The 12,546-nt window shown below is 43.5% G+C and overlaps 1 protein-coding gene across 3 annotated transcripts in view; it reads left to right on the forward strand.

The window, feature by feature from the left end:
- The window catches only part of LOC139370982 (natural resistance-associated macrophage protein 2-like), a 48,763-nt gene that overhangs the window by 16,177 nt on the left and 20,040 nt on the right, over nt 1–12,546 (forward strand). For all 3 annotated transcript variants that reach the window (XM_071110934.1, XM_071110933.1, XM_071110935.1), the window contains exons 3-7: nt 6,662–6,816; nt 7,513–7,632; nt 7,888–8,007; nt 8,174–8,280; nt 12,363–12,433. In XM_071110934.1, the coding sequence (XP_070967035.1) occupies nt 6,662–6,816; nt 7,513–7,632; nt 7,888–8,007; nt 8,174–8,280; nt 12,363–12,433 (573 nt within the window). The remainder of the gene's footprint in view (nt 1–6,661; nt 6,817–7,512; nt 7,633–7,887; nt 8,008–8,173; nt 8,281–12,362; nt 12,434–12,546) is intronic.

Consider the following 12,546-nt stretch of genomic DNA (forward strand, 5'->3'; position numbering starts at 1 on the left):
TGATGCCCAGCTTAAGGCAAGAAACAGCCATGCATTTGCAACTTTTTAATAAAATCATTGTCGCACACCTCATGTAGCCTAGCCCAATGGCCTATAAGGTTTGTATCACAACTAAAGTGGCCAAATTTATGGTCACTTTTGAGAATGGTGTTTTTCTGCTAATGGAACAAATGCGCATATAGCCTACTGCCGTGTACGCATTTCTGCGCTAATAATGTGAAGAAATAGTCAAATAGTTTCTCAACATTTTAAGTTAAAAGTTCTCATCTGTTGCGTAAACCTCATTGCTTAAAACTGTTAAAAAAAAAAAATGCTAGTCATTGTATTAATTTGGGATCCTTCGCATCCCACAACTGTCCCAGACTATGTTTGGATATTTATTTCTAGCACCGAATAGAATATGTAAACTTTTGTACTATGGGGGATAGTAGATTGACATAGGCTACTGCTTTTGCTGTTTGTTAAACCTACTCATCTTGTTGGCTGACGAAAAGTAAAGGACAGTTTTTCCAATATCTTTAATATGCGTCACAGATTTGGATAAGGATGCGCGCAGTTGGGTCCCCGATGTGTCTGTCTTCACTTGTAGCCTGTGAGAAAGACCCGATCACCAGACAATGAGAGGTGCTTCGGAATGCATCCGGGAGAATGAAATTATAATTATTATATTCAGCCTAAGGGCGCAATGGCCACTGGCTGCAAAAGGCATGGATTTTTTGGGGAGAAATTACAGCCACACAAAGGGGATGCAGCTGGGAAATTTGAGGCATTATCAAGTGCTTGTCAAATTGTGAATGAGAGACTGATGAACTGTGTACAGCCTGCACAAAAAAAACTAAGCAAAGCTCATGCCTTTCATGCAACTTTTTTCAAATCATCATTCATCGCATCATGTAGCCTTAGAATGTGTTAAAAATCAAAACATATAGCCCAACATATGTAGCACAAATAAATGTACGTAAATAACTCTAAGCATATAAGACTACCTGTTTCTTTGTTAACCGCTCAATGCAGAATAGCTGCATGTGCGACTTCCCTCAAATCGTTTGGAGAAAATATATTTATATTTGTATTCAGAATACTATAAAATAATGCCACAGAATTCTAAGAAATCTTGTCTGCTAAATGATCTTGTGTAGCCCACAGCCTTATGGCATAGCCAGATCAGGACCTAACATAAGGACAACTCATAGTATGCTATTATGTTCTTCTGAAATAGACAACATTTTCTTCATATCATGTTTCTTTAGACCTGTCTAAAATAAATAATGGATTTATTGTGATGGTGTAGGCTACAGTGCCTTGCGAAAGTATTCGGCCCCCTTGAACTTTGCGACCTTTTGCCACATTTCAGGCTTCAAACATAAAGATATAAAACTGTATTTTTTTGTGAAGATTCAACAACAAGTGGGACACAATCATGAAGTGAAACGACATTTATTGGATATTTCAAACTTTTTTAACAAATCAAAAACTGAAAAATTGGGCGTGCAAAATTATTCAGCCCCCCTAAGTTAATACTTTGTAGCGCCACCTTTTGCTGCGATTACAGCTGTAAGTCGCTTGGGGTATGTCTCTATCAGTTTTGCACATCGAGAGACTGAAATTTTTTCCCATTCCTCCTTGCAAAACAGCTCGAGCTCAGTGAGGTTGGATGGAGAGCATTTGTGAACAGCAGTTTTCAGTTCTTTCCACAGATTCTCGATTGGATTCAGGTCTGGACTTTGACTTGGCCATTCTAACACCTGGATATGTTTATTTTTGAACCATTCCATTGTAGATTTTGCTTTATGTGTTGGATCATTGTCTTGTTGGAAGACAAATCTTCGTCCCAGTCTCAGGTCTTTTGCAGACTCCATCAGGTTTTCTTCCAGAATGGTCCTGTATTTGGCTCCATCCATCTTCCCATCAATTTTAAACATCTTCCCTGTCCCTGCTGAAGAAAAGCAGGCCCAAACCATGATGCTGCCACCACCATGTTTGACAGTGGGGATGGTGTGTTCAGCTGTGTTGCTTTTACGCCAAACATAACGTTTTGCATTGTTGCCAAAAAGTTCAATTTTGGTTTCATCTGACCAGAGCACCTTCTTCCACATGTTTGGTGTGTCTCCCAGGTGGCTTGTGGCAAACTTTAAATGACACTTTTTATGGATATCTTTAAGAAATGGCTTTCTTCTTGCCACTCTTCCATAAAGGCCAGATTTGTGCAATATAAGACTGATTGTTGTCCTATGGACAGAGTCTCCCACCTCAGCTGTAGATCTCTGCAGTTCATCCAGAGTGATCATGGGCCTCTTGGCTGCATCTCTGATCAGTCTTCTCCTTGTATGAGCTGAAAGTTTAGAGGGACGGACAGGTCTTGGTAGATTTGCAGTGGTCTGATACTCCTTCCATTTCAATATTATCGCTTGCACAGTGCTCCTTGGGATGTTTAAAGCTTGGGAAATCTTTATGTATCCAAATCCGTCTTTAAATTTCTTCACAACAGTATCTTGGACCTGCCTGGTGTGTTCCTTGTTCTTCATGATGCTCTCTGCGCTTTTAACGGACCTCTGAGACTATCACAGTGCAGGTGCATTTATACGGAGACTTGATTACACACAGGTGGATTGTATTTATCATCATTCGTCATTTAGGTCAACATTGGATCATTCAGAGATCCTCACTGAACTTCTGGAGAGAGTTTGCTGCACTGAAAGTAAAGGGGCTGAATAATTTTGCACGCCCAATTTTTCAGTTTTTGATTTGTTAAAAAAGTTTGAAATATCCAATAAATGTCGTTCCACTTCATGATTGTGTCCCACTTGTTGTTGATTCTTCACAAAAAAATACAGTTTTATATCTTTATGTTTGAAGCCTGAAATGTGGCAAAAGGTCACAAAGTTCAAGGGGGCCGAATACTTTCGCAAGGCACTGTATATTACATGGATTTATTCGATTTGTTTTAATTGTAGTTTTTCCAAAGGTCTGCATCAGTGGCTTGTATGCTGTGCGTGAAAGCCAGGAGATGCTAAATAGGTTTATGTTAATTAATGCTAAATTAACGTGAGACCGCTTTTCAAATCAAATCAAATTTTATTTGTCAGATGCGTCGTAACAACAGTTGTTGACTAGCAGGGAATTGCGTACTTACGAGCCCGTCTCAACAATGCAGAGAGGAAGAGAAGATAAATAATAGTAAAGTAAGACAAGTAATAATAAATACACAATTAGTAACGATAACTTTGCTATATACAGTGCCTTTGGAAGTATTCAGACCCTTTGCATATAGCAAAGACTCAAAATTGTGTTCAGGTCCATCATGTTTCCATTGATCATCCTTGAGATGTTTCTACAACTTGATTGGAGTATTTTATTTTTATTTAACTTTTTAATTTAACTAGGCAAGTCCGTTAAGAACAAGTTCTTATTTACAATGACGGCCTACCAAAAGGCAAAAGGCCTCCTGCGGGAATGGGGGCTGGGATTAAAAATAATAAATTAAATAAAAATATAGGACAAAACACACATCACGACAAGAGAGACAACACAACACTACATAAAGAGAGACCTAAGACGACATGCCATGTGTTGCTGCCATGCTAACACAGCATGGTAGCAACACAACATGGCAGCAGCACAACATGGTAGCAGCACAAACATTGTTGGGCACTGACAACAGCACAAAGGGCAAGAGGGTAGAGGAGACAATACATCACGCAAAGCAGCCACAACTGTCAGTAAGAGTGTCCATGATTGAGTCAAAACTGTCCAGTTTGAGCATTTGTTGCAGCTCGTTCCAGTCACTAGCTGCAGCGAACTGAAAAGACGAGCGATCCAGGGATGTGTGTGCTTTGGGGACCTTTAACAGAATGTGACTGGCAGAACAGACAGAACATGTGGAGGATGAGGGCTGCAGTAGATACCTCAGATAGGGAGGAGCGAGGCCTAAGAAGGTTTTATAAATAAGCAACAACCAGTGGGTCTTGTGACAGGTATACAGAGATGACCAGTTTACAGAAGAGTATAGAGCGCAGTGATGTGTCCTATAAGGAGCATTGGTGGCAAATCTGATGGCCGAATGATAAAGAACATCTAGCTGCTAGAGAGCACCCTTACCTGCCGATCTATAAATGACGTCTCCATAATCTAGCATGGGTTGGATGGGCATCTGAATCGGGGTGTGTTTGGCAGCTGGGGTGAAAGAGTAGCGATTACGATAGAGGAAATCAAGTCTAGCTTTAACCTTAGCCTGCAGCTTTGATATGTGCTGAGAGAAGGAAAGTGTACCGTCAAGCTCTAAACTACCTCAAGCTCTAAACCCTCAGAGGTAGTAATCACACCTGTGGAGTACACTTGTGTGTGGTAAATTGAGTTGATTGGACATTATTTGGAAAGGCACACACCTGTCTATATAAGGTCCCACGGTTGACAGTGCATGTTAGAGCAAAAACTAAGCCATGAAGTTGAAGGAATTGTCCTTAGAGCTCCGAGACAGGATCGTGTCTGGGGAAGGGTATCAACAAATGTATGCAGCTTTGAAGGTCCCCAAGAACACAGTGGCCTCCATCATTCTTAAATGGAAGACATTTGGAACCACCAAGACTCTTCCTAGATGAGAAGTGAGAAGGACCTTGGTCAGGGAGGTGACCAAGAACCCGATGGTCACTCTGACAGAGCTCCGGAGTTCCTCTGTGGAGATGGGAAAACATTCCAGAAGTACAACCATCTCTACAGCACTCCACCAATCAGGCCTTTATGGTAGAGTGGCCAGACGGCAGCAACTACTCAGTAAAAGGAGTAAACTAGGAATAAAAGCTATTAACTATTTAGCAGTCTTATGGCTTGTGGGTAGAAGCTGTAAAGGGTCCTGTTGGTTCCAGACCTGGTGCATCGGTACAACTTGCCATGCGGTAGCAGAGAGAACAGTCTGACTTGGGTGGTAGGAGTATTAGACCATTTTTAGGGCCTTCCTCTTACACCGCCTGGTCTAGAGGTCCTGGATGGCAGGGAGCTCGGACCCAGCGATGTACTGGGCCGTACGCACTACCACCTGTAGCACCTTGCACTCGGATGCCAAGCAGTTGCCATACCAAGCCGTGATGCAGCCAGTCAAGATGCTGTCAGTGGTACAGCTATAAAACTTTGAGGATCTGACGACCCATGCCAAGTCTTTTAAGCCACCTGAGGGGAAAGAGGCATTGACGTGCCCTATTCACCACTGTGTTGGTGTGTTTAGACCATGTAGTTCGTTAGTGATGTGGACACCGAGGAACTTGAAGCACTACTGTGCTCAGCCCTCTGTTTCCTGTAGTCCACAATCAGCTCTTTTGTCTTGCTGGTTGTTGTCCTGGCATGTGAGCGGAGTTAAGAGGTTGCACCCATCTATTTTTGACTACCTAGACCTGCCATTTGGTTTTGAAGTATTGAAACCAAACCATATGATTTGAATGATGAGTATTTTATTAAGCAACATGGAAAGGTGACGAAGAGGAGCTCATAATTTCAAATAGGCTTCATGTCATATTAAACAGCACATAAACACTAGGTCAGTAGCCAGACAGGTAGCCTAAAAAATTAATTATTTAGACTATAATATTAGCCTATTTCAGTTATTTCAAGGCTATAGCCTACAATAAATTAATTGTGAATCAGTTGTTGGTGCGGCACACTAAGCTGGTGGTAACATTAAGCACTCAGCATTTAAGCAACATTTTGTTGTATTAAATCATTATAGTCTATAAATTGGGCTATGACTTTGAATTAAATGGGCTCCTGAGTAGCGCAGCGGTCTAAGGCACTGCATCTCAGTGCTAGAGGTGTCACTACCGACCCTGGTTTGATTCCAGGCTGTATCACAACCGGCCGTGATTGGGAGTCCCATAGGGTAGCGCACAATTTGCCCAGCGCCGTCTGGGTTAGGGTTTGGCACACATCACACTGCCAGGTCTTTGATCTCCCTATAGGCTGTCTCAACTTCGTCGGTGATCAGGCCTACCAATGAATATTTATTCATATCACGTGTCGTGAACAGTCGTTTGATCAGTCTGTTAATATTTTAACTTTTAAGGAACTGCATATATAGCATTGAAGTACTATTCTTTGTTTACTTTCTAGATGTATAATTAGGCCTAGATATAGCCTATTTATGTAGACAAAAATGTCTTAAGAGAAAAAGGTGTCCTTAGTCGCCTTGCGTTAACCTATAGTTGACATTACATCTACTTTTACTTTTTAACCTGAAGTGTTTAAAATTGTGTCAAAACAGGTTTGTGGGTCCTTCCTGTGGACTCAGCTGATTTCAGAGTATTGATTGATGCACTCTTTACACATGACTTTGATGTACCGGGCTATATGTGGCACTTTCTTGTTGAAAATGGCAAATGCTGCCTTCTAGGCATTTATGACGTTAATGACAGAAGTGATTGTGGAGAATGAAAGTAGAGCTTTCAATCTGTTGACTGTGGCAAGGTTGCCAATGAAGGTCTGCTTTCATCTGGTGCTGTATAGAACAGATGGCTTGTCATGGGAATAGTGGGGGTAGAATAGAATCTCTTCATATTGTTTAGGGTCATATGCTCACAATTGTTGTTTTCATGTCAACAGAATGAAGTATAGGCAACATGCTGCTTTTGTTGAAATTGTTGAGGGACCTTTTTGCCTCTTCCTCTCCTTTCTTCAGAGGAGCCTCCACAGGAGAATGGGATTATCCAGACCACCCAGGACCAGCACAGCTCCATCTCTCCGCCATCCTCAACAGTGTCTGGGGCCCCAGACGACGAGCCCTTCTCTACATACTTTGAGGAGAAGGTGCCAATCCCAGAGGATGTCACCCAGGTACTGAGGCCATTACATGGCTTATGACCTCACAGGGATTATTAACACAGAGCCTATGACCCCCAGGTTCTATGACATCACAAGGAAAACTATGGTTCTTTCAAGACAATTCAGAACCTCAGAGTTAAAAGTGTGCATATATTTTTTTGCGTAGAGCTTTCTATTGGTTGATTCTGATACTTTCCAAGTAGGAAACTCAAACATTTGACTTGGAAATATAAAGGTGAGCTCTATTTCCAAGTCGAAAGTTTGAGATGTTTTGAACGCGGCATCAGATGCCTATGGCATCAAAGGGCTTTCATGACCGCATATGGACTCTGACCTCAAAGTTATTGAGTCATCGAGCCTGTGGAATCACAAGAGTTATTATAACCTCACCAGGTATGACATCACAATGATTATTGAGTCATAGAGCCTATGACATCACAGGGATTATTACCTGTCTGACATCACAGCGATTATTGTTACCTCTGTCTGACATCATAGAGATTATTATTACCTCAGTCCGTGATATCACAGGGCCTCAGAGCCTATTACATTAAGTTTATGACCTGTATAAAGTGATATACACAAAGTTGCTTTGACTATAGAATAGTTTAGAAATTATGAATCATCCTAACTTCAATGACAGATAATACTTCATGCTAAGATTTATTTTCAGGCGTTAATTGTGCTATTTGTGATTCTCTCGTTCAGATGTTCAGTTTCCGTAAACTCTGGGCCTTTACGGGACCTGGTTTCTTGATGAGCATCGCCTATCTGGACCCAGGGAACATCGAGTCTGATCTACAGTCTGGAGCTAAAGCTGGCTTTAAGGTGAACACAGACACAACATCAGCCACGGGTGACCTTCACTCTCTAGCGGCAGGGGTACTATGCTCAAAAACTATGGCAAAAAATGATTTAATCTGCAAAGTTCTATCTCCGTTTGACATTGAAGTTGTACTTTATTCCATTCAATTCTATAATCAGCATACCCTGTTCCCTCTGGTCTTTTTTCTCTTAGTTATCTCTTCATTGACTCATTTAATCCCATGCTTCATTACCATTGTACCGTTCTCCCTCTTTCAGCTCCTGTGGGTATTGTTAGGGGCCACCATCATCGGCCTCCTCTTGCAGAGGTTGGCTGCACGCCTGGGGGTTGTCACAGGGATGCATCTAGCAGAGGTCTGCAACCGCCAGTACCCTACTGTGAGTATCCCTCCCTCGCCTTACACACACACTCCAGTACTTCATACACACTCTGGGATAACACCATATAAAAGGGTTTGGTTTTGTTTAATGTAATTTAATGTGGTTGCTGTGCGTGTTATATCCAGTCTTGTTATTCACACCTCCATCCCCTCCTCACTCCCAGGTTCCTCGTATTATCCTGTGGCTGATGGTGGAGCTGGCCATCATTGGCTCAGACATGCAGGAGGTCATTGGCTGTGCCATTGCCTTCAACCTCCTCTCTGTTGGCAGGTAGCTACAGTACCACCAGCCAGTGCCCAACTAGACTACAATTTACTACACTAAGAACCACATTTTATTTGTCACATGCTTCGTAAATACGTGTGGACGAACAGGGAAATGCTAACTTACGGGACCTTCCCAACAATGTAGAGACAAACATATAAATAGTAGAAGAAATAGAACAAATAATAACACAAGGAGTTTGCTATATACACAAGGTACGAGTACTGGGTCGATATGCAGGGGTACGAGGTAATTGAGGTAGATATGTATAGGTAGGGATAAAGTGACTAGGGTCAATGCCTATATTCTGGGTAGCTATTAGTTAACTTTTGAACTATTTAGCAGTCTTCTAGCTTGGGGGGGTAGAAGCTGTTCAGGGTCCTGTTGGTTCCAGACCTGGTGCATCGGTACAACTTGCCATGCGGTAGCAGAGAGAACAGTCTGACTTGGGTGGTAGGAGTATTAGACCATTTTTAGGGCCTTCCTCTGACACCGCTTGGTCTAGAGGTCCTGGATGGCAGGGAGCTCGGCCCCAGGGATATACTGGGCCGTACGCACTACCCTCTGTAGCGTCTTGCGGTCAGATGCCAAACAGTTGCCATACCAAGCCGTGATGCAGCCAGTCAAGATACTCTCAATGGTGCAGCTGTAGAACCTTTTGAGGATTTCAGGGCCCATGCCAAATCCTTTCAGCCTCCTGAGGGGGAAGAAGTGTTGTTATGCCCTCTTCACTATTGTGTTGATGTTTGTGGGCCATGATAGTTCCTTAGTGATGTGGACACCAAGAAACTTGAAGCTCTCGACCTGCTCACAACAGCCCAGTGGATGGGGGTGTGCTTGGCCCTCCGTTTCCTGTAGTCCACAATCAGCGCCTCTGTCTTGCTGACGTTGAGGGAGAGGTTTTTGTCCTGGCACCACACTGCCCGGTCTCTGACGACCTCCCTGAGGCTGTCTCGTTGTCGGTGATCAGGCCTACCACCGTTGTCATCGGCAAACTTAATGATTGTGTTTGAGTTGTGCGGCCATGCAGTCATCGGTGAACAGGGAGTACAGGAGGGGATTAAGCACTCACCCCTAAGGGGCCACTGTGTTGAGGGTCAGCGTGGCAGATATGTTGTTGCCTACCCTCACCACCTGGGGGCGGCCCATCAAGAAGTCCAGGATCCAGTTGCAGAGGGAGGTGTTTAATCCCAGGGTCCTTAGCTTAGTGATGAGCTTGAAGGGCACATTGGTGTTGAATACTGAGTTGTAGTCAATGAACAGCATTCTCACATAGGTATTCCTTTTATCCAGGTGTGAAAGGGCAGTGTGGAGTGCAATAGAGATTGTGTTACCTGTTGGAGTGGTATGCGAATTGGAGTGGGTCCAGGGTGTCTGGGATGATGATGTTGATGTGAGTTATGACCAGCCTTTCAAAGCATTTCATGGCTACAGATGTGAGTGCTACAGGGCAATAGCCATTTAGACAGGTTACCTTGGTATTCTTGGGCACAGGGACTATGGTGGTCTGCTTGAAACATGTAGGTATTAGGGCCTCCCGGGTGGCGCAGTGGTTAAGGGCGCTGTACTGCAGCGCCAGCTGTGCCATCAGAGTCCTGGGTTCGCGCCCAGGCTCTGTCGTAACCCGCCGCGACCGGGAGGTCCGTGGGGCGACGCACAATTGGCCTAGCGTCGCCCGGGTTAGGGAGGGCTTGGTCGGTAGGGGTGTCCTTGTCTCATCGCGCACCAGCGACTCCTGTGGCGGGCTGGGCGCAGTGCGCGCTAGCCAAGGTGGCCAGGTGCACGGTGTTTCCTCCGGCGCATTGGTGCGGCTGGCTTCCGGGTTGGATGTGCGCTGTGTTAAAGAAGCAGCGGCTTGGTTGGTTGTGTATCGGAGAACGCATGACTTTCAACCTTCGTCTCTCCCGAGCCCGTACGGGAGTTGTAGCGATGAGACAAGATAGTAGCTACTACAACAATTGGATACTATGAAATTGGGGAGAAAAAGGGGTAAAATTAAAAAATAAAAATAAAATAAATAAATAAATAAAGGAAACATGTAGGTATTACAGACTGGGTCAGGGAGATGTTGAAAATGTCAGTGAAGACACCAGCTGGTCAGTGCATGCTCTGAGTACGCGTCCTGGTGATGTTTCTGGCCCTGTGGCCTTGAGAATGTTAACCTGTTTAAAGGTCTTATTCACATCGGCTACGGAGAGCGTGATCACACAGTCGTCCGTAACAGAGGGTGCATGCATTTGAGTGTTGCTAGCTTCGAAGTGCGCATAGTTGGTATTTAACTTGTCTGGTAGGCTCGCGTCACTGGACAGCTCACGTCTGGGACGAATGCACTTTGTCAGTGCATTCGGAAAGTATTCAGACCCCTTGACCACAATTTGTTCTTCGGCAAGGAAGTTTGTTTAATCTCCAAGTTCATATTTCCCTTTCCAGTTGTTTTGTTTGGCTGTGAGTTGAGACATACTTCTTCTAGTTTAAACTTCCTGTTCAAATATCACTGCCAAGACACAGTGGTACCAGTGCAGTGCTGCAGTGTATAAAGCATGGTCACACAGAAATAGAATAATGTATAGACTCTTTTCCAGTACATGACACACTGACGTCACGCACTGACACGCGCTTATTCTGAAATGGATTAATAAAATCATCAATCTACACACAATACCCCATAATGACAAAGCCAAAACAGGTTTTTAGATATTTTTGCACATTTATAAGAAACAGAAATACCTCAAAATTGAGCTTGGGTGCATCCTGTTTCCATTGATCATCCTTGAAATGTTTATACAATTTGATTGCAGTCCACCTGTGGTAAATTCAATTGATTGAACATGATTTGGAAAGGCAGACATCTGTCTATATAAGACAGGATTGTGTCGAGGCACAGATCTTGGGAAGGGTACCAAAAAATGTCTGCAGCATTGAAGGTACCCAAGAACACAGTGGCCAACGTCATTCTTACATGGAAGAAGTTTGGAACCACCAAGACTCTTCCTAGAGGGAAGGGAGGTGACCAAGAACCCGATGGTCACTCTGACAGAGCTCCAGAGTTCCTCTGTGGAGATGGGTGAACCTTCCAGAAGGACGACCATCTCTGCAGCACCACCAGTCAGACCTTTATGGTAGAGTGGTCAGACGGAATTCACTCCTCAGTATGAGGCACATGACACCCCGCATGGAGTTTGCCAAAAGAGACCTAAAGGACTCTGACCATGATTAACAATATTGATGAAACCAATATTGAACTCTTTAGCCTGAATACCAAGCATCACGTCTGGAGGACCAGTCAGGATCGAGGGAAAGGTGAACGGAGTAAAGTACAGAGAGATCTTTGATAAAAAAACCTTCTCCAAAGCGCTCAGCACCTCCAACTGGGGTGAAGGTTCATCTTCCAACAGGTCAACAACCCTAAGCACACAGCCAAGACAATGCAGGAGTTGCTTCAAAAGAAGTCTCTGAATGTTCTTGAGTGGCCCAACCAGAGCCCGGACTTGAACCAGATCGAACATCTCTGGAGAGACCTGAAAATAGCTGTGCAGCTATGCTCACCATCAAACCTGACAGAGCTTGAGAGGATCTGCAGAGACGAATGGGAGAAACTCCCCAAATGTTCCAGGCTTGTAGCATCATACCCAAGAAGACTCGAGGCTGTAATCGCTGCCAAAGGTTCTTCAACAAAGTTCTGAGTAAAGGGTCTGAATACTTAAGTAAATGTTATATTTCAGTTTTAGATTTTTAATGCATTTGTAAAAAATTCTAAAAAACAGTTTTTGCTTTGTCATTATGGGGTATTGTGTGTAGATTGATTGGGGGACGACGACGACGACAACGATTTAACCCATTTTAGAATAAGGCTGTAACATAACAAAAAACGTGGAAAAAGTCAAAGGGTCTGAATACACTGTATAATGAATGCACTGTATAACCTTTGTCACAAAAGTAGTGCACAATATAGGGAATAGGGTGCCTCTGGTCAAAAGTGGAGATGCAGACATGCAGTGACTTTTGAGATGTAGACATAGGCATAAAACGGCCGCTCTAGAGGTCAATTTATTGGGCTCAAACTAACATTGTTGTTTGCCATCTACCAGGATTCCACTTTGGGGAGGTGTCCTCATCACCATCATTGACACCTTTGTGTTCCTCTTTCTAGATAAATATGGTGAGTGTTTCTTTGACGCATACCAAGATGTGTATGTGATTTAATGGTCCTTGGGTACTGGTGTGTATCAATTTCTGCCTAGATGTGTTTCAATGTGATTTTCAACTTTTGTT

This window comes from Oncorhynchus clarkii, chromosome 17 (genome assembly GCF_045791955.1).
Source record: "Oncorhynchus clarkii lewisi isolate Uvic-CL-2024 chromosome 17, UVic_Ocla_1.0, whole genome shotgun sequence".
Taxonomy (NCBI): domain Eukaryota; kingdom Metazoa; phylum Chordata; class Actinopteri; order Salmoniformes; family Salmonidae; genus Oncorhynchus; species Oncorhynchus clarkii.